This window comes from Bufo gargarizans, chromosome 4, assembly GCF_014858855.1.
Source record: "Bufo gargarizans isolate SCDJY-AF-19 chromosome 4, ASM1485885v1, whole genome shotgun sequence".
Taxonomy (NCBI): Eukaryota; Metazoa; Chordata; class Amphibia; order Anura; family Bufonidae; genus Bufo; species Bufo gargarizans.
Window position 1 is genome coordinate 241,152,096 of NC_058083.1, and position 26,645 is coordinate 241,178,740.

At 38.7% G+C, this 26,645-nt stretch overlaps 1 protein-coding gene across 1 annotated transcript in view; it reads left to right on the top strand.

Annotated features, from left to right (window-relative positions):
* COL19A1 (collagen type XIX alpha 1 chain) overlaps positions 1-26,645 on the top strand; it is a 280,859-nt gene that overhangs the window by 236,295 nt on the left and 17,919 nt on the right. Inside the window, exon 21 of the mRNA XM_044291116.1 lies at positions 5,684-5,746. Coding sequence (XP_044147051.1) covers positions 5,684-5,746 — 63 coding nt within the window. The remainder of the gene's footprint in view (positions 1-5,683; positions 5,747-26,645) is intronic.

The window sequence follows — 26,645 nt, forward strand, 5'->3', positions numbered from 1 at the left end:
AAGGGAGGCATGGTCTGTATCTGTGTGCAGCATGCAGGCTCATCTATCAGGTCCATAGACAGTATATATACATTATTCTATAGGAATTGATCCATGTGACAGCGATTTCTGTTAACAGAGGGAACATACATTAATATACAAAATCGCTAGACATGTATATACCCTACTTTACAACCCCCCCCCCCCCCCCCCCCCCCCATATGACAGCTTGACAAAAGGTTTCTTAGAATGGATTATAAACAGCAATGGATTTAGCAGCATAATATTCTTATTTTCCATTTAAACCATGTCTGTAGCATATTATAATGTGGTGTAACATCTTTATCTGTGGATTTTACCAGAGAAAAATTTGACTATTGCTCAGGAAGACTCATCATTGTCAATACCTTAAGCCTTAAGTCAGTGTCTATTGGTTCACTATTAAGGGTTAGAAGAACTTCATGTTTCTACATTTTCTTCACACAATACCCAGATACATTTCTATATTTAGATTATCATTACATTTTATGATGGATTTGTAAGGTACCTTGTCCTTTTAATACCTCTATGTTTCTGGTTAATTTAGCTAAGCTACGGGGATGCAATAAATTGACAATCTGACTACAATTACTAATGAGTCATGACCTGATTTCTGAATACTGCAGCAGAATATCTGCTCAATTACATACCACTTTTCAGATTCTGTGTAGTTCTTATTATATTATTCGACTGAGAGCTTATTATAAATCGCCATTTTGAAATGTGTTGCCGTTTTCTATGCAATAATAATTTTTCATGTCTTTTATTGTCTTTATGGAAAGGCTCACACTTAGCAATCTCAAATGCTCAAAACACAATACAGCAAAAATGATTGTTTAACTTGTTCTTGTCTGTGAATAAGATTTCTTATTAGAACTATAGAAACTTGTTGTTACATACAGTCAGGTCCATAAATATTGGGCAATCGACGCAATTCTAAAAATGTTGGCTCTATACACCACCACAATGGACTTGAAATAAAACAAACAAGATGTGCTTTAACTGCAGACTGTCAGCTTTAATTTGAGGGTATTTTCATCCAAATCAGGAGAACGGTGTAGGAATTACAACAGTTTGCATCTGCGCCTCCCACTTGTTAAGGGACCAAAAGTAATGGGACAGAATACTAATCATGAATCAAACTTTCACTTTTTAATACTTGGTTGCAAATCCTTTGCAGCCAATTATAGCCTGAAGTCTGGAACGCATATACATCACCAGACGCTGGGTTTCATCCCTGGTGATGCTTTGCCAGGCCTCTACTGCAACTGTCTTCAGTTCCTGCTTGTTCTTGGGGCATTTTCCCTTCAGTTTTGTCTTCAGCAAGTAAAATGCATGCTCAATCGGATTCAGGTCAGGTGATTGACTTGGCCATTGCATAACATTCCACTTCTTTCCCTTTAAAAACTCTTTAGTTGCTTTTGCAGTATGCTTTGGGTCATTGTCCATCTGCACTGTATAGCACCGTCCAATGAGTTCTGAAGCATTTGGCTGAATATGAGCAGATAATATTGCCCGAAACACTTCAAAATTCATCCTGCTGCTTTTGTCAGCAGTCACATAATCAATAAATACAAGAGAACCAGTTCCATTGGCAGCCATACATGCCCACACCATGACACTACCAACACCATGCTTCACTGATGAGGTGGTATGCTTAGAATCAAGAGCAGTTCCATTCCTTCTCCATACTCGTCTCTTCCCATCACTCTGGTACAAGTTGATCCTGGTCTCATCTGTCCATAGGATGTTGTTCCAGAACTCTGAAGGCTTTTTTAGATGTCATTTGGCAAACTCTAATCTGGCCTTCATGTTTTTCAGGCTCACCAATGGTCTACATCTTGTGGTGAACCCTTTGTATTCAGTCTGGTGAAGTCTTCTCTTGATTGTTGACTTTGACACACATACAGTACAGACCAAAAGTTTGGACACACCTTCTCATTCAAAGAGTTTTCTTTATTTTCATGATTATGAAAATTGTAGAGTCACACTGAAGGCATCAAAACTATGAATTAACACACGTGGAATTATATACATAACAAAAAAGTGTGAAACAACTGAAAATATGTCATATTCTAGGCTCTTCAAAGTAGCCACCTTTTGCTTTGATTACTGCTTTGCACACTCTTGGCATCTCTTGATGGTCTGTACTGTACACCTACCTCCTGGAGAGTGTTCTTGATCTGGCCAACTGTTCTGAAGGGTGTTTTCTTCACCAGGGAAATAATTATTCGGTCATCCACCACAGTTGTTTTCCATGGTCTTCCGGGTCTTTTGGTGTTGCTGAGCTCACTAGTGCATTCCTTCTTTTTAAGTATGTTCCAAACAGTTTTTTTGGCCGCGCCTAATGTTTCTGCTATCTCTCTGATGGGTTTGTTATGTTTTTTCAGCCTAATGATGGCTTGCTTCACTCATAGTGACAGCTCTTTGGATCTCATCTTGAGAGTTGACAGCAACAGATTCCAAATGCAAATAGCACACTTGAAATTAACTCTGGACCTTTTATCTGCTCATTGTAATTGGGATTATGAGGGAATAACACACACCTGGCCATGGAACAGCTAAGAAGCCAATTGTCCCATTACTTTTGGTCCCTCAACAAGTGGGAGGCACATATGCAAACTGTTGTAATTCCTACATCGTTTACCTGATTTTGATGTAAATACCCTCAAATTAAAGCTGACAGTCTGCAGTTAAAGCACATCTTGTTTCATTTGAAATCCATTGTGGTGGTGTATAGAGACAAAAATGTTAGAATTGTGTTGATGCCCCAATATTTAAGGACCTGACTGTATATACAAAAGCTTTGCAGGTAGCTTTTACGTACTGTTGAATACAGTTTTGACCCATTAAGGTGAATAGGGAAAAACACATAGGTGGGGAATTTCTGGGGGTTTTATTTTTTATTTCTAAATGTAAATTTTTTTATTTCATGCTCACCACTTTTCTAAAAGTTCTGATACCGCTTTACAAATTTAATAACAATTGCACCAAAAATTACAGCAGAAAATGCCAGCTACTTCCTGGCATATATCTTATTTGACAAAAAACAAAATGTTTGGAAGCTCACAGAATAGAGCACGACCGGCTACCATCTAATGGTCGGCTCACAAGAAGTCAAATAGCTTATTTATTATTACCTTTAAATAAAATACAACTATGATAAATTAGTCAGTACAATTGTAATGAAAAAATGCACTTAGAATAAAAACATGTACGAATATCAATATACAGGAAATTAAAATTGGTCACGGTCCCTCCTATGTAGTGGGTTGCGGAGCTCACGCAGCCCACAATTTTATGGTACAGCTGCAATATTTTATAAACTGAAGAAATATCAAATACTTAATTCAGATTAAATAATAAAAAAAATTCAAAAGGATATATCCTGCGTTTTTTGTACTGGATTTAAGTGCGCCTATGCAGCGTATGGTGCACTTACAACCCTGTGGATTGTAACTTACAACCCTGTTGCGGTGTCCTGCATTCTTATTCTATATAGCCAAACTATGGTGCTCTTGTTGACAGATGGAGAAAGAATAGTATACCTCTCCAGAGGGAAAGTTAGCTATAGTGGTTTCTATCTTAATTGTAATAGACTGGTATACACGCGGCGCCTGCATATGAGTTCACTCACATGTGTGTCGGTTCACTCGCCTTGCATATGCTGCCGTATGCTTGATCCCTTTTGTGTTGTTCTCATACAGTATTGAGCACAACTGCGCTTATTACCCGTTGCCTATAGCTATGTCTGTGCAGTGGTGCTTGCTGGAATCTGTGTTGCGTATGTCTCGTACGCTGGCAGTCTTACAAGTCGTTGGCGGCACTTCGCGCATGTGTGGTGTAGATTTCTGGACGCCAAGGTGTAGCTTTTCATTTACTTTTGTATCAATCTGTAATGTAGCAGTCTGTAATATTGCAGCATATCTTCAAACGAATGCAGCTGTTGTTTAAATAATATTGATAATAATTATATATTCGTACATGTTTTTATTCTATATGCATTTTTTTATCACAATTGTACTGACTATTTTATCATAGTTGTGCTTTATTTAGAGGTAATAAAAAATAAGCATATATCTTATTTGCTCATACATGGACATCTTGAACAAGTATTAAACATAAGAGACAAACCAAGTACGGTAATTTAGGCACACTGTATGCCAGAGTATTTTTCATTAATATTGGCATAGGAAACACCAGTTAATAAATTCCCCCATAAAGTTTAGATACCTCTTTTATCTATACATAAAAAAAACATACAGTATAAGGTATTTCTCACAGAAAAGTATTGCACTAACACATGTTTTGCTATACACATGTTTATTCCCTTTGTGTGTATTGGAACAAAACCAAAAAAGGGAGGAAAAAAAGCAAATTGGACATAATGTCACACCAAATTCCAAAAATGGGCTGGACAAAATTATTGTCACCCTTTCAAAATTGTGGATAAATAAGATTGTTTCAAGCATGTGATGGTCCTTTAAACTCACCTGGGGCAAGTAACAGGTGTGGGCAATATAAAAATCACACATGAAAGCAGATAAAAAAGAGAAAATTTCATTAGTCTTTGCATTGTGTGTCTGTGCGCACCACACTAAGCATGGACAACAGAAAGCTGAGAAGAAAACTGTCTGAGGACTTGAGAACCAAAATTGTAAGAAAAGTATCAACAATCTCAAGGTTACAAGTCCATCTCCAGTGATCTAGATTTGCCTTTGTCCACAGTGCGCAACATTATCAAGAAGTTTGCAACCCATGGCACTGTAGCTAATCTCCCTGGGCGTGGACGGAAGAGAAAAATTGATGAAAGGTGTCAACGCAGGATAGTCCGGATGGTGGATAAGCAGCCCCAAACAAGTTCCAAAGATATTCAAGCTGTCCTGCAGGCTCAGGGAGCATCAGTGTCAGCACGAACTATCCGTCGACATTTAAATTAAATGAAACACTATCACAGGAGACCCAGGAGGACCCCACTGCTGACACAGAGACATAAAAAAGCAAGACTACATTTTGCAAAAATGAACTTGAGTAAGCCAAAATCTTTCTGTGAAAACATCTTGTGGACAGATGAGATCAAGATAGAGCTTTTTGGTAAAGCACATCGTTTTACTGTTTACCGAAAACGGAATGAGGCCTACAAAGAAAAGAACACAATACCTACAGTGAAATATGGTGGAGGCTCATTGATGTTCTGGGGTTGTTTTGCTGCCTTTGGCACTGGGTGCCTTGAATGTGTACAAGGCATCAAGAAATCTGAGGATTACCAACGGATTTTGGGTCGCACTATAGAGCCCAGTGTCAGAAAGCTGGGTTTGCATCCGAAGTCAGCCAAGTGTAAAAAAATGCCACAATAGAGTTTCATTAATAGTACCAGTATATCTCATTACTTACATTGTTCTTGCTCCATAACCTCTGCATGGTATGCAACTCACCGCTTGGACAAAACAGATGCACAAATATCCCTAAAATGTTATTCCTGAATATACTAACCATATTCTTATGATCTTTAGAGAGTTTAGGTACCCTATACAAGTATGCTTTTAAAGTTTCTGTATTTTATGAAAGTTTATAAGCAAAGTCCTTCCATTGTCACATTGTCTGAATATTATTGTGTTGTGCGTTAACCACAACTTGTCTAATGTAGCCTTATCTATGTTTTTAGGGTGAGAGAGGTCCAGTAGGAGATATTGGATTTCCAGGACCTGAAGGATCACCAGGACCACCAGTATGTGTTTATACAATGCATGTTCTTGTTTTGTGTATCTTCTTTTATACTCATCATCTCTGAACTAGCAACCTGAAAAATGATAGCACAATGAGTTCTGGTCCTCAACTCTATCACTCATTTTTCACTTTTTGTACAAACTCACTAGTAGATGGTTGTCCATAGGACTCCTACTACCAATATTCTTGGCAGACTAGACATCAGAGTATACAAACAAGCACAAGTATTAACTGTGCTAAGTTAGAAACACATAATCAACAATGTGACAGGTGACAGTTGAAAATGCATAATGCATACTCATTGTAACCTACAATGCCAAGGTGTCCACCTAAGCTATCTTGTAAACACTGTCTCACTTATCTTTTTAGTACAGTCTGCATTACCCGGTGTTAAAGGAGTTTTCTGGGATTACTATGATTCTTAACAGATATGCTCATGTTGTTGCTTAGCACATGTATATCTTCTCAATTATTTTTTATTTCAATTTGGACTAATGACCAATTTTCACCATGTAAAAAATCATTCTGCTTTGTTTCTATCCTGTATATAATAATAGTAATAATAATAATAATGATAATAATAATAATCTTTATTTATATAGCTCCAACATATTCTGCAGCACTTTATAGTTCAGAGGTTCATGTACAAACAGTATTAAATAATATAGCAACAGACAAAACAATCATTAGAAAAAGCTAATTATGAGGAGAAAGGTAAATGTGCTTGTGTTGAACAATGGTCCAGCCATCTTGGGAAAATAGGGGAGTAGATATAAAGCTGCATGAGCCAGTCACAAGCCGATATCTGTTGTGCTTTTGTGTGCATGGGAGCGGTTGAGAGTTTGGTGATTAGGTTCAGGAAATTATGATAAATGGGCTATATATGGAGAGGAGTTAGATCAGGGGATGTGTTTTAGGGAGTGCCTAAAACTTTGTATAATGTGATTTAACCTAATTTCTTGGGATAGGGCATTCCAGAGAACTGGTGCAGATCCAGAGTTGTCTTGGAGCCGGGAATGAGAGGTTCAGATTATGGTGGATGTCAGAAATACAGTCAGTCATTTGCAGAGCATAGAGCAGGGGTACGGTGGTAGACAGAGATGAGTGAGGGGATATAGGGGGGGGTAGTACTGTGGAGAGCTTTGTGGGTGAGGACGAGTAGTTTAAATTGGATTCTAAACTGTATGGGCAACCAGTGCAATGATTGGAGCCATCAGAATAGCGGTTGGACAGATAGGTGACCCTGGCTGCTGCATTAAGGATAGACTGGTGAGGGGGAGGCCAATTAATAGCGAGTTACAGTAATCGAATGGAAAGGCTGGATTCTAGAAATGTTTTTGAGGTGCAGTCGACATAAGCAATCAAGAGATAGTGGGTGAAGGAAAGATCAGTGTTGAACATAACACCAAGACAGCAAGCGTCCTGATTAGGTGTGATGATGATGCCACACACTGAGATGGAGATATCAGGTTTAGGTAGGTTAGTAGATGGAGAGAAAAAAATAAGTTCAGTTTCTGAAATATTCATTTTCATATAGAAGACATGAAGTTAGAGAAGGCAGAAAGACAGTCACTGGTGTTCTGTAATACAGAAGGGTTGATATCTGGTGATGAAGTGTATAGTTGTGTGTCATCAGCATAAAGATAGTACTGGAAAACAAATCGGCTAATGGTCTTTCCAATTAGGGCTATGTAAAGAGAGAAGACGAGAGGGCCTAGGACTGAACCCTGAGCAACTCCAAAAGCAAGTGGGAGAGGAGAAGATATGGAGCCAACGAATGATACACTAAAAAAGCAGTCAGAGAGATAGATTAGAGCATGCTGAATAGGAGATGGTGGTCTACAGTGTCAAAATCTGCAGAGAGGTCAAGGAGAATGAGCAGAAAATAGTCATAGTTGCATTTTACTGTCAGGAGGTAATTTGTCAGTTTGGTGAGGGCAGTTTCTGTAGAATGTAGGTTGCGGATAGATAGAATGAGTAGAGAGATAGCGGATGAGGTGAGAGTAGACCAGATGCTCCAGGAGTTTAGCAATAAAGGGAAGATTAAAGACTGGTCTGTAGTTAGTTGTGTCAAGAGAAGGTTTTCTGTATATAGTTCTTTCAGTTGCTAACCAAACCCATGATGCACTTCTCCATTCTCTGCCACAGCTCCAGAAGTGCCCCGAAAAACACCCAGCTAGTTTATAGCTCCTCCCACCCAGCTAGTTACAAAGACACTTCCCATCACTGTCCTGTTGCTGTTTTGACACACTAATGGACATAGCATCACAGTAGTAAGAGCTGCTTGGACATGGTCACATGACCACAGCCCAGAATGGGAGATAGGAGCAATAAAGGTTATATATATATATATATATATATATATATATATATATATTTACAGCTACCTGCACAAATAACTATTTTACAGGATGTTGATACAATCCCTTTAAGGTGTGTAAAGTGCTGTGGAAGTCAAAGATGCAATATAACTAAATAATGACAGTATGTTTAGTACTGCTTACAATATAGTCATTTCATGTCAGAAGGTGAAACCTGTGGGGTACCATGCATTTGGGACTCCCACTGATCACTAGAATGAAAGGGTCACTCACCTACATTTTTTGACTCCTGCCGGGAAAAAAGGTTCAAGTTAATAAAATAAAGTACAGCCATCATTCCTGAGAAGTATATATCTAGTATATGACTTATTTCTAAAATTAGGTTAGAAAATAATATGTTTCTGTATAGAACCTGGGATAAACAAGAACATAAGCAGTGTGTGCACAAAGCTTGTCTTCATGGACATACTGCCCACTCACATACATCAATGTCAAAGAAACCTTACAATGAGTCATATTTTACTGGATCATTACGGTAAGTATCTTTTAACCAATATCAAAATTCTGTTTGTGACAGACAGAAATCATCCCACGTTAGTTACAGATGTAATACAGCCCTTAACAGATTCGTTTTTCAGCATAATATACATTTCCTTAACGGCATGTTTCAGAAATATTTCAGAAATAAGATAAGAATGCCTTACTGTGTGCGAAAAATAGTATTTACATCTATTAATATGAAGAACAATGAGATAATGATTGCATGGCTGATCACCACAGGTCCACCATAAGTTAAATGCAAGGTAAAGTATATAGTCTCTTCTAAAAATATAATAAGACTAAGAGATTTGAGCCATTAGTGAAAGTTGTATCCCAGGGTCTCCTACAAAAAGCAACTTCCTAGCACCATTTACTTATAAGGACAAATTAAACAACCAGATGCAATTGTGAAAGGTAGCTAGAGTCAGTGCAAAATCCAATTTGGTTGTGTTGACAATTATCTTCCCACTAACAATATTTATCAACTATCCAGAGCAGGGATGGCCAACCTGCGGCTCTTCAGCTGTTGTAAAACTACAATTCTCACCATGCCCTGCTGTAGGCTGATAGTTGTAGACAGTCTCTGCATGCGGGGAGTTGTAGTTTTGCAACAACTGGAGAGCTGCAGGTTGGCCATCCCTGATCCAGAGGATAGGGGATAAATGTTATATAGGTGGGTAACTACAGCTGAAATTCTCACAGGTCACTCTGCTGTCTCTGTATGTCTTATAGAGCTGTATAGAACTTATGTACTTTAAGTTGTATTCAGGACACATACTTGTCCGCTGCTCCAAATAAATGCAGAGAACTTTCTAGGGGAAGGAAAAAGAGACTGAGGATTTCTGTACTGGTGATCGACATAACACCCCCCAGCAGTCTAGAATGTATCACCAATCCTGTTAATAGGTAATAAATCTTGTTAGTGATAAAACCACTTTAGGTGTTTGTTATGTGAGGAGCCAAATGCCAACAACAAGTCGACCAGGAGCCACACTTTTCCGATTACAGTGTGATTATGTATTCATTATTTAAGCAAGAAATAAAAAATGGCATTTTGGTTGGGGTATTAAATATGTAACTGTCATTTCAGTTTAAACAGTCTTCTTATGAAAGCTCCAACTACGTATTTGTTAAGGAGAGTCATTCTTTAGTCTTCAGTACCTGTGTGCAACAAGTCAGGTAGGCAGGCACATGTACATAGTCAGAACTGGAATAGTGATGAGTTAGGCTAGAAGCCTCTGTATGTTACACATTGGCATCTTCAGCGCTCAGTAAAACGCTGAAGACAGACTCTCCTCAACAACTCTGCTAAGAAGACTTACATTACAAACTTTTTTAACATTCCTGTCCCTATACAATATTAAAAATAAACCCGAAACAACAGATACACTTTCTTCCCTACAGTACTTCCCAGTCTCATCTACTTTGTGAGGTCTGAAGGCCTGGTTATCTATCATGACACCTTTTCATAGTAGGCCAAATGCTGAGCATATAACCCCTGCAGTGAGCATCAACATCCATTGTCAATTATGTCTTCGACGCCTGATGTGATAGACACTGGGTCATTTACGTCTCTCCCACTTGAAATGGACTATATCCCAGATGCATACATATATTGATATTAAAGTTTAATAACCCACACGCACTTACTGCATATAATATGTATGCCCTTTACTCATACTTGCATTGCATCCTACAGAAATAAATAAGATGTATTCCTGCCCGTGTTGTAGATAGCTTTTTCCCATTACTTCCTCTTTTTCTTATTTGAATATTCCATTAACATGTGCCGGTTTACATTGTAAAAATTCGCGCCTCCGTTGAAAGAGCTCCGGATTTGCTTCATTACCCATCATCCTGGCCTATGTGGGTCATTTGTTTTCCTGTTGAAACAAACAAGCAAGAGTGCCAGATTGTATGCTCCACGTATAGATATAGTATGAAAAACATTATTACGCCGAGCACAGATCAATATCACATTTCAATTAGGCAGCACAAAGCAACACGCTCTCCCAGCTGGGAAGCAGGTGCACAAATTGCACAGAAACAGTCCAGCCAGCAGAGCGATGTTCTTTTTTTTATCAGTGTTACCAGCTATGCAGCCGCAACACCATGATAAATTGGCCTCTTATTGTTTTTTGAAATGATGTCTACAGTCAGTCTCCATAAATGACATTCATTTACACAGGCCTCCTCTAGACTCGAGCCTTCCCATCAAAAGTCAGGTCCCCCCGCCCCCCTTTCTGCTCCATCAGCAGATATTTGGCTGCAATCCCAGTTTGTTTCCCTCTAATCTCCTTTTTGATCCCATCTGACATTCTGTCAGATGGAAACAATGTTACATCACCTTATTTCCTGTTTGGTCTCGGCCAGGACGTGTTGTTCTGTGCATAGACAGAAAAATTTCAATGAAGCTTTTTTTCTTTTTTTTACATGATGGTATCAGCTAGCAGTACTGTGAAAATGAGATTTTTTTTTTTTTTTTATCCTGATCAAGATTTCTACTAGATTTATTACTATTTATAAATATTTATTGTAAGTGACATGTTTACCATCATGGCAATCCATGTATAATGGACAATGTATAATGGAAAGTAATGGCATTTTTTATTTGGCATAGTACAATATCATATTGCAGTGTTTTAGATCTAGCATTGCATAGGACTGCAGGTAAACCCACCGTATCATCAATAAGCTGCAGGAACGCAACACAGGTTCAAAGAGTGACACATACAGCTCTGTTACAATTGTCAACTGACATAACGTATGGTGGGAAAGATCTATATTCGAGCGTAATTGTATAATCTAGCCAGTGTCATGAACTATTCAACCATCTGCTTCCTTGCATTAAACACAGTACATTACACTTTTATTTAGAGCACTTTATGGAAGATGTAAACATTAGTAATACATTATAATGCTCTGCAAATGATGTTTTTTTATTGGCATCATAGTTATCATCAGATAAGAAGGTCATAGAAGGTTCTTCTATATGAGCGGATAATTAGCATTTCCAGGGCTGCTCTATCTAAACTGGATTCTGCAGCTGCAAAATTGCAGGCAGCATTACTGGTGCAGCAGCGTCTCTGCCACTTAACTACTGGTAGCTATAAAAGTCAAGGGACCTTACACTTCTTATTTAGCCTACAAGCGTGGCAATTGATGATTTAATAGGAGAAAGTTGCAATGAACTTTGATTCCACGGTATTCTAGCCATTGCAGACATTCGTTGCTTTCAATTCTGAAAATAATTGTATTCATATATCCAACACTACCATCTAGTGGCTTTCCATGTACATGGGAGGACGATGTTATATAATGTACCATATTGTAGGTTTTCACACAAGCCTATTACATATTTCATTCTGAACTGAGCACTTTTCCTTGTTCAACATTATTCCTTTATTCCAGACTGCTCACAATATGCAATTTGTATTTGCTTTACCCTATGGGACCTGTGCTCTAGTAATGCTGAGACATTTACAGGTTACCAATGTATGCGTTTAGCTGCTAAAAAGAAAAGGTAATACAAGTCTGTCTTAACGGACAGAAAAAAAGATTTACAAAAAAAATATCAGCACAGCTGTATATGAAGACCTGCCAACATATAGGGCAAACCATTGAAGGTATAGGATGACATGCTGTGAATACAATACTGCCCATTTTGTGCATAAGATCCTAGGAGCATAAGAATAATTAAGAGCCAGGGCGGCTCAGTGGGTGCACTGCAGCAGTAGAGTGATGTAAGGCTTAAAGGGTAAAAATGATATAGCATTTTTGACAGGGTAGAGTGTTTATTTAGTGTGCTTTGTTTCTTGGGGATGAGAGTATAGGCTTTGTGTGTGGGATTGTGTATGGATTATTATTTGAAGGGGGTCAGTGATACAGGAATTATTATGGTGTGTTCGATGGCTATTTATTGGCTCACAAGCCTAAAGCTAAACATTAAATAAGTGTGGCTTAACCTGATGATTCTGGCATAACTGGCTGACCACGTAATGTATATGGGACCCTCCAGACTTTAGTTCCACAGCAGATGTGAAAGTACATAGGGATCAGCCCATTTCATTTTTTCAGAAGATGCTCTAAGTTGCTACCAGAGTTGTCTGGCATCAGCTTCTTCTCTCATACACATGCATGTTCTCCATGTTCTGCATGCACATGGAGGGGTCTGGAGAGACAGTTGTTGGATAGACCAGATTTCCCGTGACAGAGATACAGTCCCACTATATACTCTGCATACTGGCTACATTCTTAAACAACACTCCCGGAGGAGACCACTTTTGAATCAAAGAGGATTCACTGTACATGCTTTGTAGGAGAGAGTGATGACTTTCTGCACACACAACCCTCTCTTTATATGATAAAGGCACTCTTCTGGTCTACAGGAAAACAGATGAAGGCTTTAGTAGTTCTGTCCTTCCTTCGACAGGCACCACCATGTGCCTGCAGTGAATGGAATGGAAGAAACCTGGTGAATTCTGATGCTCTTCACTGCATGTGATCACTGATTACTGTATGTCCTACTGTTTACAATAACTTTCTCAGATGTAACGACATTAAGCTCTCTTCACACTATTGGCATGGCTTGAATTATTAACAGAACCATGATAGTTATGACATATCCTTTGAGTAATGGATCATAAAAAATTCTGCAGACCATATTAACTTCTAAATTGACTTCATGAACTCTATTAGGTGTCCGCCAGGTTTCTCTTCTTAACAAGAAAAAAAATACAGCAGAGTACAATATCCTGGCCATCATTTGCAGCTTGTTCAATCTCTGCCACAAGAGTACCAGCACATTTCAACACAAAGGGTGGAGATTTTTAAAAACTACTGTAAAAGAAAACTGGCTTAGTAGCCCATAGCAACCAACTAGATTCCACCTTCCATTTTTCAGAGATCATTTGAAAAATCAAAAGTAGAATCTGATTGGTCGCTATGGGTTACTAACCCAGTTTTCCTTTACACCACTTTTGATAAATCCCCCCCATACTTTCTATGAACATCATCATAAATCATTAATCTGTATGTCTCTATGTAAAAAATGAGACATAATAAGACATAATAGGGTTGAATGAAGTACGGTAGCGAGGAGATTAACAGCACTGGTTTCCAGGATGCACTGAATCCACAAATACTGCCTACTAGGGGTCTCACAGCCACCTAATTTGCTGTCCACTGTTGTCCTGTTGTCAGGCTATTCTGAAGAATAGTATATTATGTTTACATTACTAATACTATCTTAATGGGGTGATCTATTGTATTAAGAGCATTATTCTCTAGGGAAAAAAAGATGGACAGAAAACAAATAACTTCATGATACAGTCTAACAATTTCATTTCAATAGAGAATAGTGTGTGTAACTAGCACATTTCTAAATCACTTCATGTGCCTACATCCACCTACAAAAGCTGTAAAGTCATGACCACTAGGGGTCTCACTTCCACCTAATTTGCACTCCACTGCCTGCTGCCAGGTAATCTGTTGTCCATGTCTGTCCCTAGTAACAGGGTTGCAGAAGACAGCTTACAGAAAACAGAGGTGTGTCAGAGCTAGCTGAGATCCTGAGCTTGATTTAAAAAAAATGCTTCTACACAGCTTTTGAAGATTATAGAAGCCCCTTGCCTTTCTGTAAATGTGATTTCCCTAACCTTATCTGTTCTGTGAGCTCCGGTGCTGAAAGTAAATATGGTGAGAAGTAAGGGAAAGGAGGTCACAGCAGTACAGTGTTACCAGATTTCACATAAGGGAGACAACACTGCTTCTGAGTGAAACGCATCTAGCTGTGCAGATGAAAAAGGGAATAATATGGCTGAAAAAGACTTTTACAGTTACAATTGTACAAGAAGCATAGCCATTATGCAAACTTTTTTTGACAACCCAGGTATGCTTTAAAAATGTTTCCGGTTTTCATGAGCATACTTTAAAATAATCATTTATGAGGGTAGCTATAGAATGTGTCAGCAGATAAGAACCATTTGGCCAATCTTGTCTGCCCAATATACTGAATACTATGAATAGCCCCTGGCCTTATCTTATAATTTTGTAATGCATTTATTTTACCTTTATTGCTCCTTACTTCCATTATGGGCTGTGGTCACATAACTATGTCCATGTAGCTCTTTCTTATTTCCTATTATGTTATGTCCATAAATGGGCATTGTTTGGGGTGCTGCTAGAGCAGTGGCAGAGAAAGGAGAAGTGCATCATGGGTTTGGTTGGATACAGCAGCAGGAAGTGCTACATACAGAATGGAAACAAGCAGAAGGGATTTTTTCTTTCCATTGTGATTTCTGGGGAAAATCCACATTGAAAAAAAAAAATATCCAACAGCATGGTCTGTTAAAAACCATACTAATCCTGGAAAAACCCTTTAACTAATACATTTCGGGGCATTACGTACTCTATTTTCAAAGGTTTCCTCAATTTATTACCTATTTCTTCTTGGTCAGTAAAAAGCACAATTTCTCATAACTATACTCTGGAGGTAGATTGATTACCCTCATCTAATGGCATGTTCTTGAAGAAATTGCCATTTTGGTTGGGTGCATATACTTTCAAAAACTACAATGATGTGGAGATGGCAAATGTCAATATTTTATTTGCAATAGAACGTAGATGACAGATCAAACGTTTAATCCGAGTAAATGTATCATTTTAAAGGAAAAATACGTTGATTCAAATTTTCACAGTGTCAACAAATCCCCAAAAAGTTGGGACAAGTAGCAATAAGAGGCTGGAAAAAGTAAATTTGAGCATAACGAAGAGCTGGAAGACCAATTAACACTAATTAGGTCAATTGGCAACATGATTGGGTATAAAAAGAGCTTCTCAGAGTGGCAGTGTCTCTCATAGGCCAAGATGGGTAGAGGATCACCAATTCCCACAATGTTGCGCAGAAAGATAGTGGAGCAATATCAGAAAAGTGTTACCCAGCGAAAAATTGCAAAGACTTTGCATCTATCATCATCAACTGTGCATAACATCATCCGAAGATTCAGATAATCTGGAACAATCTCTGTGCGTAAGGGTCAAGGCCGTAAAACCATACTGGATGCCCTTAAAGGACACTGCACCACAAACAGGAATGCTACTGTAAAGGAAATCACAGAATGGGCTCAGGAATACTTCCAGAAACCACTGTCAGTGAACACAATCCACCGTGCCATCCGCCGTTGCCAGCTGAAACTCTACAGTGCAAAGAAGAAGCCATTTCTAAGCAAGATCCACAAGCTCAGACGTTTTCACTGGGCCAGGGATCATTTAAAATGGAGTGTGGCAAAATGGAAGACTGTTCTGTGGTCAGACGAGTCACAATTCGAAGTTCTTTTTGGAAATCTGGGACGCCATGTCATCCGGACCAAAGAGGACAAGGACAACCCAAGTTGTTATCAACGCTCAGTTCAGAAGCCTGCATCTCTGATGGTATGGGGTTGCATGAGTGTGTGTAGCATGGGCAGCTTGCATTTCTGGAAAGGCACCATCAATGCAGAAAAATATATTCAGGTTCTAGAACAACATATGCTCTCATCCAGACGTCATCTCTTTCATGGAAGACCCTGCATTTTTCAACAAGATAATGCCAGACCACATTCTGCATCAATCACAACATCATGGCTGCGTAGGAGAAGGATCCGGGTACTGAAATGGCCAGTCTGCAGTCCAGATCTTTCACCTATAGAGAACATTTGGCGCATCATAAAGAGGAAGGTGCAACAAAGAAGGCCCAAGGCGATTGAACAGTTAGAGGCCTGTATTAGACAAGAATGGGAGAGCATTCCTATTTCTAAACTTGAGAAACTGGTCTCCTCGGTCCCCAGACATCTGTTGAGTGTTGTAAGAAGAAGGGGAGATGCCACACAGTGGTGAAAATGGCCTTGTCCCACCTTTTGTGGGATTTGTTGACACCATGAAATTCTGATTCAACATATTTTTCCCTTAAAATGGTACATTTTCTCAGTTTAAACGTTTGTTCCGTGATTTATGTTCTATTCTGAATAAAATATTAGAATTTGGCACCTCCACATCATTGCATTCAGTTTTTATTCACGATTTGTATAGTGTCCCAACTTTTTGGGGAATCCGGTTTGTATTATTCAGGCTACAGGTATGTCGGGGATATAAAGCAAAAGGCTTTATATAAAAGAAAGGATCAAAGAAAAGATTTCAAAAGATTATTGATCCTTGAGGTGGACATATATAACACCTCAAAGCGAGTTTGATCGGTTGTTTAATTATATTGTGCAATCAGTAAAACAAGGTACAAGCGTCTATGCAAAAATATAAATGATTTATTATACAATAATTTAAAATACAATCAAAGATTAATCAATGTGAATCTCTATAATTTGCAATGATACACAGTGATATGCAGTACCCAAAATTCCAACACAAATACCAGCGTATACACAGTACCTCTCAGACACAAGAAAATAATACAATCCGTCTCGACCACAATCTTTTTTATATAAAAACGTAATAATGTTAAAGGATAGATACTGTTTGCTGCAGTCTGCAAATACGGAGGTTCAGCTCATCTGCCTCCCTTTTTAGTCGATGATAGGCATCATGGCTGAGATCGAGCTCACATTTTAAGTCCTCAATCAATTATTTTGCAGATTCTAACTCTGTTTCTATACAGGGTATATAGGCCTATATATCTGCTATGTGCACAATTCTACTCTTTAAGAGTGTACTGACTTGCACAAAGAACTGGTGGCAACATCTTTAAGAGGTGTTGGTATTTACTGGCAGCACTTTTTAAGCACATCAAAATAGGTTAGATGTCTCCTGACTGTACCAAGTGATGACCATACATCCGCACATTCTCTCTTGGCTTCTGCCTGCAGCTCACTTAACCATGCAGTTCCATCCTGATCCAAACTCAACCATGAATTTACATATTCAACAATGTTATGGATTAACTTTTCCGGGCTAGATGGACTATCTCCTGTAGCTTCACCAGAACCCACTTCACTACTGTCTGCGCTCATTTTCCTTAACAATAATTAGTACACATATAGAAGAACAATCTGGATAGCTAAGAAAATTATGGAACATTTTACTATTTGCACAAATAATTTATACATTAGCACAATCTCGGTGGGACCTCCATTTTTATGTCGGGGATATAAAGAAAAAAGGCTTTATATTAAAAAAAAGGATCAAAGAAAAGATTTCAAAAGATTATTGATCCTTGAGGTGGACATATATAACACATCAAAAAGAGTTTGATTGGTTATTTAATTATATTGTGTAATCAGTAAAACAAGGTACAAGTGTCTATGCAAAAATATAAATAATTTATTATACAATAATTTTAAATACAATCAAAGATGAATCAATGTGAAACTCAATAATCTGCAATGGTACACAGTGATATGCAGTGCCAAAAAAATCACCACTAGATGGCACCAACACAAATACCAGTGTATACACAGTGCCTCTCAGACAGAAGAAAATAATACAATCCGTCTCAACCACAATTTTTAGATATAAAAACGTAATAATGTTAAAGGCTGGATACGAACCCTTGCTCTGCACAAACCATGAAAAATCTCGGATAATTGGGTAGGATGGTCACACAACTTATAAATTATTAATCCTGGTATTGACTATGTAATAAAATTATTCCAATCAGAGAGTTACCTCTGAAATCAATATTTAGGTCTTTTATTCAGTAATATGCATCTTTACTGAATAGTGACAATATTGATGTAGTAGTTTTAACAACTATACATCCACCAACAGCGGGGAGTTTGCTAAATATCAGGTAGATTAATTTATATCAATAGTACACAAAATAAAGTTATACATTACTGAGAATGCAGATGATGTGCAGAAACTAAGGGAAGTCAGCTCTAAGGTACAATCTGATCATTAGGATCTTTTTCCTGGGTTTTCTTTGTTCCTCTGTGTATTCCTGGTTCCCCCTTGTCTTTTTCCTGTTGCTCTTTTTATTTCCGTTCTTCTCCCTCGTGTGTGTGTGGTTTATGATAACAAACTTATCAGTTAGACACACCTTCCTAGCTTGGAGTTTTCCAATCATTGTCGGCTAGGCATGTACATATGATAAGGACTGTGATGTCATTGTATTGCACAAAATGCACTTCTGCTGTAATGTTACTCATTTAACCCTAGATGACACTATTACCTAAGCTATTAGTATCATTCTATTAAGGGTTAAATATCCAAGTATGACTTTATCTCACATTCTGTACACATGACCTCTGGCACCTAAATCAAAGCTATAGGGATTAATTCTGACACTTCTACCAATTAAGCACAGACTTTTAGGCACCCTTTGAATTTTTCCCACATTATTAATTTATGGGACCAATAACAATATGATGAACCTTGTTTTCTCACAGAGATATCTGTGCCTCCTCTGCTACACCAACGGGTGATTGATGGTTAGTTAAAATAACACATCTTTACAGATAATCATTAACAAAGTCCATACTTAAACTGTTTTCATCATATAACAGGAATATACTGTATGTGTTCCTACTGAGAAATATATATGATAACAAATACATAAACGTCCTTAAGAATACATAACAATATAAAATAATACATATGTCTTATTGATTTTCTTATACAAAAGGTTGATTTACAAGCGTGTATAGATATCACAGATTTTCTGCTTCATTAATAAATACCAAACTATAGAGGTAATTAGCACCATCTGCTTCTAGAGAACATCCTTATCTCCTGTCATAAATCCATAAGGAGACAGTAAAGCCGGTTCAGACTGGTACATCCATAAGAAGAAATCTTATTAACAGCAACCTTCCCATGGTCCTATCTTGGCCATCTTTAAAATACATACATATAGCAATATGGCCTCTTATAGGCATAATCAAATCCACTATAATTATGATATTTAGATAAATGTTTTATACGCTTATAAAAAAAAAAAGCACAACAGGCAGTATTATTGCAAAATCCTCCCATAGTTTCCTTTCTTCACCGGGCAACTTGAGCTATTTATAATGGTGACAGGGAATTTCAAAGAAAGTGTAATGCAAGGTATCATACATCACACATTAAAAATATAGAAAATGTTTCGATCTGAGCTGTAGGACTGTAGAAATAATAAAGAGTAATATGAATCCAGGCAGAGAAGACTGAAGTAGATATAGCATGCTTGAAAGGATTAGCTATGCAAGAAATGTCATCAGGAGAAAGTAACACTTCTGGGCACAGTGTGGCAGATGAAGTGAATGTATAAAAAGAGAGTCAAGACGAATTCATATGTATGGTATCAAAGTGCTACTGGAGCCCACTGCCATTACCTGATTCACTGACAGAGATCATAAAGTCAGGCACTGTGTTTGATATCAAAGTGAACTTTCAATCCTTCAGTTTAAATCTAACAGTGATGTCTCATCCTTGCCAGAAGAACACATAACCTGTGTTACTGATCTTTTGGCGTGATGCTTCATATAGCAAAAGCAATTAAAGGTCTCTTCTGGTGTCTATACAAATCATCTAAATGAGCACATGGAGTCTCCTAGGGACAGTGTACAAAGCAAGCGAGGAAGATAATATGGAACCTCAGATTATCTCCATGGACATGGCAGCAAGTGTTGAGGCCAACAAAAGAGAACACTGAACAAAACTGTAAAAGATCCAAGAAGTCTTTGCAGCAGTATCGAGGGAGTGCACTGTTTCAGTGAGAAAAAAACTGTCAAAAGCATTAAAACAAAAAGGATTAGAAAGCAGCTTTTTTTCTATATGTTAATCGGAGCTTTACAAATAAAGGACAGCTGTGCCGGAGCAAAGAAATAACATATACAAGTATCAAAGGAGCAGAAATTATTTAAAACATGCCTGAAATTCCCCGACTGACACTTCATCTGCCAGGCAATAGGCAGAGGATCTGCACATGCATTTTAAATGGGTTACTATGTGAACAGGGCGGCATTTGAAATGAAGCATTATTTCAATATACAGTATATGCAATAAAAGTATTTAGGTTTTTTATGGACATTACAATTTCCTCTCTGGCAACACCCCCTGCTGTTTTTTCTTCTGGTCCACCTTCTCCTGCATTCAGAGGTGGATTAAAATGCTCAGTAGCTTCCTTGCTTCTCCTTTCACATGTTTCTGGTGATCAGACTCATTTTCCCTCCAGCATGGCACAGGAAAGCTGAAGCCAGAACTGGTCCCATAGTTTTCTGTGGCACCATTCATATACATCTGTTACTTATGATGCTGAAAATTGTTGAGCGAATCGATCTTTGGATCCAAGATCCGAAGTCGATTTGCTCAAAACTTTGTTTTATTGGTGTACGGAGACCCATTTCGTTATCATCGAGACTATGGTGAATAACTTCGGCATTCGATTTTTAAACTTGAAAACCATTTTAAAACAGGAATCTGAAATCAGCTTTGGTACCAGCTGGTACCTCGGTACCAAAGCAGACTTTTTTTAAAAATGTCTTTCAAGTTCTAAAATCGAAGTCTGAAATTATTCATCAAAGTCTCACAAGACTTCAATGACCATGAATTTCTCTCTCCGCATACCATACATTTCATCATCTTCGGATCTTGGATGTCAAATGGCACCAGACGCAAAAATGCTGCTGCACTATACATTTTTCTATCTGTCTGTCACAGTCGTATTGTTGTTTGATCGTGACGCGGTTGCTGTGCAGACTGGCTCCCGGGGCAACGTGTAGTTTTTGGTTTGCACGCGCACTTCCCCTTTAAGGTGTGTCTCCCTGCTGTTTGGTGAGCGAGGGGTTTATCTTCTAGCTAGTGGGCATTTAGTTGTGTCCTGGTTGTGGCCACTTTGTGGATATTACCTGTGGCTTCCTGGCTGGAGTCACTGGTACTCCAGCCTTGTTTGGTGTTGGAGCTCTGCTCCTCTCCTGGGAGAATCTGCCCTGTCTTTGAGGGCCACCTTGCTGGACATAAAATTTCTCCCCATGTATCCTCCATGTACCCTCACCTTTCTTGTTGTATGTCTGGTGTGGGTTTATGTTCTGGGTGTGGTGTATGTCTGCTTGTTGATGTTGTGTCCAGCATGTCTGCTTGACATTTCCCCTGTCTGTAGTTTCCTCCGAAAGGGGTCCCCATTGGTTTCCCGGAGGGGTGAACCAGAAGTCCAGGATGTGCAGTTGCTGGAGTGCTGGTTCCTGTGTGTCTGTACGTACTGCATCCTTATAGTGTTGGATTGGAGTGTGTTTGTATGGGTTCCAGTTTTCTACAGTGGGTTCTTCTTTGGTGCCTTCCAGCAGCTGCAGGTAAGTAATCAGGTTTACTGTTGTTCTTGGTTCAGTTGCTTCTGGCCACTGGTTACTTACCTGTCATTCTACTTGCTGTCCTTTTCCTTTGTTGCTATGCCTGTGGGAGACTCCGGTTCATCTGTTTCGTGGATGAACCTGGTTGTCCCTTATTCCTGACCCCTATGCTATTAATTGTTAAGGCCAGTAGGGCCCAGGTTCCAGTGTATGAGTCCTCCCACCATTAGGGAGTGCTTATACGGTCAGGAGATCAGGGCTAGGATGAGGTTGTATTGGAGATTTTCATCTTCCCTATCCTTGCTTGCTGGCCTGGTTACTTCCTTTACTCCCTTCATTATATGGTGGGGGGTTTCCCCACTCCCCAATGTGACACTGGCACTATCAGTCTATAGATGCCATACCTGTGCAATAAGTGAACAAATACATATATCAGTTTTGAATGACTCCACAATAAAAAAAATTGTCCGGGCACTACTCATGTGTATATATATATATATATATATATATATATATACAGCAGAGAAGGAAATTGTGAAATTGTGGGGGCATTACATTCAATACATATCTCGGGGACTGTACAGACTATAGGGACTATGCAGGGGAGGAAGGGGTTTACAACTTATAATTGCAATGCATCATGGTAAATTTAGGTGCTTGATTGCCTGATGTGAGCTCCCGACCACCCACAGCAAGGAAAGAAAGAAAGATACATGGTAGCTAAAATACGATTTATATGTTAAAGAACCTATGTGTTGACTTCAGATATTTTAGATATTTAAAACAAATTGATCTTCAAAGCAAATCACTCACATATACTTGCAGAACCACGTAGACCATACCAGAAAGCCCCAATTTAGCCACTACCTAATACTCACACAGAGATATGGCTCTTTTAATGCTAAAATCAATATTATTTCTCACTTCTAATCTGATCCTCTCCTACTAGCTTAGGTCAGGTTGTCAAACTGTGTTTACTTTATAGTTCAAAAAATGCATTTGATAGCAATTTTAAAAATAATGCTCTTTTGTCTAACACTCCATAGTATAGGTGTTGCACTTCCATTTACTAAATAGTAGTGTTGAGCAAACCCAAACTGTAAAGTGTTCAGTGTTTGGGCTTTTAATAAAGCTTTTGAAAGGCTGCAGGCAGCCAATCAACAAGCTTTTAAGCTGTGGGCTCTTAAAAGCCATCACAGCCATGCCTATTAATGGCATGGCTGTGATTGGTCGGTGCATCATGTGAACCAGCATCTACACAAGCTGGATCATGTGTAGCATCGCCCATTAGCTCTGAGTAGTGCAGGGAGAGAAAGCAGGCAGCTTAAGCAAGAGAGAGTGTTAGGAATCTGGCCATTTGTTTTGTGGGTGCTTTGCACCCCTTACACAGAAAATATAATAATAAATCTGGCTGTTAATTCTGTGGGTGACCTATAGTGATTTTTTTTGTGGGTGCAATGCACCGTTTTTGTACCCCTGACACAAAAGTATGATAGTTGAGCAGTCTGTTAGTTTGGTGGGTGAAATATTCCCATTTTTGGTGTGAGGTACACCTGCACTGCATAGGTGACAGGAAAATTAATATAGTTAATCCGTCTGTTAGTTCGGTGGGTAACATATACCCATTTTTGGTGTGAGATACACGTGCACTTTATACGTGACAGGGAAATTAATATAGTTAATCTGACTGTTAGTTCAGTGGGTGACATATTCCCATTTTTGGTGTGAGATACACGTGCACTTTATACGTGACAGGGAAATTAATATAGTTAATCTGACTGTTAGTTCAGTGGGTGACATATTCCCATTTTTGGTGTAAGGTGCACCTGCACTGCATATGTGACAGGGAAATTAATCCCTTAACTCCCAGCGCCGTACATGTACGGCACAACTGATTGTGACTTAACACCCGGCATCGTACATGTACGGCGTGCTGATCGGGCGGGTGCAGGAGCTGCGCCCACCCGATCGGCGGCAGGGGTCCAGCAATCACTGATATCCGGACCCCTGCTATATGCGCAGGACTTGGTGAAATCACCAATGCCGGCACATTAACCCCTGCACAGCACATGTGGACTTTAGACATGTGCAGGGTGTCCATCGGGTCCCCGCGCTGCTGTGACTGGGACAGGATAGCAGAGAAGACAGCCCGATGCCTTCCTTAGGCATTGTGGCTGCCTTCCAGGAGAGCCTGTGAGATCCAGCCCCCTATATTCTATAGTGTAATATATTTGTTTTTGACCCACGCTTGTATTGAGCGCTCAATATTCGCATATTACGCGATTATTACCTTGCCGATTTTCGCTTAAAAAAAAAAGTTGAATATAACGAATATACGAATTTGTGAATATATGACGAATATTCCACAAAATATTTTCAAAATATCACGAACTCGAATATGGCCCCTGCCGCTCATCACTAGTAATGCATTGTAAAGGGGATCAGACGCCCAAAAGTTGAAGTCCAACAGTGGGACAAAAGATAAAGTGAAAAATAAGCTAAAAAAGTTTTTAAAGTAAAAAAAAGCATCCTTTTCCAAATTAAAGTAAAAAGAAATTGTAAAAAATTGGGAAAAAAAGAAAAGTATACATATTAAGTATCTTCGCATTTGTATCGACAGGCTCTATAAAAATAACACATGACCTCACCCCTCAGGTGAACACCAGAATTTTTTTTAAATCAAACTATGCTAAAAACATTTTTGGGTGACCTTACATCACTAAAAGTGCAACACCAAGCGATCAAAAAGGCGTATGCCCCCCAAAATAGTACCAATCTAACCGTCACCTCATCCCACAAAAAATGAACCCCTACCTAATACAGTTCCCCAAAAATAAAAATAAACTATGGCTCTCAGACTATGGAGACACTAAAACATGATTTTTTTTGTTTCAAAAATGATTTTATTGCATTAAATGTAAAAATAAATAAAAAAGTAGACATATTAGGTATCTCCGCGTTCATAACAACCTGCTCTATAAAAATACCACATAACCCCTTGGATGAATACCGTAAAAAAATAAAAATAAAAACAGTGTCAAAAAAGCCATTCTTTTACAACACAAAAAGTGTATTAGCAAGATATCAAAAAGTCATATGCACCCCAAAATAGTGCCAATCAAACCATCATCTCATCCTGCAAAAATGAGCCCCTACATAAGACAGTCACCCCCAAAAAAATATGTATTTCAGAATATAGAGACACTAAAAAAAATTTTTTTTTCAAAAATGCTTTATTATGTAAAACTGAACCAAACAACCAAACAAGTAGTCATTAGGGATCAGCAAATTGACTTCAGATGAAACATCTGAAGTCGATTTGCATAAAACTTTGTTCTAATACTGTATGAAGCAGGATCTCCGTACAGTATTAGAATGTATTGGCTCCGATGAACCAAAGTTATTGCTTCACGAAGTCTCGCGAGACTTCGCGCAATAACTTTATAATTTAATTTGTACTGTAAAAAACCATTTCCAGAACTCGGGTTCGGTTCAGTTCGGGAAACTTTTTTTACAGTATACAGTTGCAAGAAAAACTATGTGAACCCTTTGGAATGATATGGATTTCTGCACAAATTGGTCATAAAATGTGATCTGATCTTCATCTAAGTCACAACAATAGACAATCACAGTCTGCATAAACTAATAACACACAAAGAATTAAATGTTACCATGTTTTTATTGAACACACCATGCAAACATTCACAGTGCAGATGAAAAAAGTATGTGAACCCTTGGATTTAAAAACTGGTTGAACCTCTTTTGGCAGCAATAACTTCAACCAAACGTTTCCTGTAGTTGCAGATCAGACGTGCACAACGGTCAGGAGTAATTCTTGACCATTCCTCTTTACAGAACTGTTTCAGTTCATCAATATTCTTGGGATGTCTGGTATGAATCGCTTTCTTGAGGTCATGCCACAGCATCTCAATTGGGTTGAGGTCAGGACTCTAACTGGGCCACTCCAGAAGGCGTATTTTCTTCCGTTTAAGCCATTCTGTTATTGATTTACTTCTATGCTGTGGGTCGTTGTCCTGTTGCAACACCCATCTTCTGTTGAGCTTTAGCTGGTGGACAGATGGCCTTAAGTTCTCCTGCAAAATGTCTTGATAAACTTGGGAATTCAGGGCAATCCGTCCAGGCCCTGACGCAGCAAAGCAGCCCCAAACCATGATGCCCCCACCACCATACACCATTCTTAGTTGGAATGAGGTTTTGATGTTGGTGTGCTCTTTTTCTCCACACATTTCTTCCAAACAACTAAACTTTGGTTTCATCTGTCCACAGAATATTTTGCCAGTACTGCTGTGGAACATCCAGGCGCTCTTGTGCAAACTGTAAATGTGCAGCAATGTTGTTTTTGGACAGCAGTGGCTTCCTCTGTAATATCCTCCCATGAAATCCATTCTTGTTTAGCGTTTTACATATCGTAGATTCGCTAACAGGGATTGTAGCATATGCCAGAGACTTTTGTAAGTCTTTAGCTGACACTCTAGGATTCTTCTTCACCTCATTGAGCAGTCTGCGCTGTGCTCTTGCAGTCATCTTTACAGGACGGCCACTCCTAGGGAGAGTAGCAGCAGTGCTGATCTTTCTCCATTTATAGATACTTTGTCTTACCGCGGACTGATGAACAGCAAGGATTTTGGAGATAATTTTATAACCCTTTCCAGCTTTATGCAATTTAAAAATTCTTAATCGTAGGTCTTCTGAGAGCTCTTTTGTGCAAGGCATCATTCACATCAGGCAATGCTTCTTGTGAAAAGCAAACCCAGAACTGGTG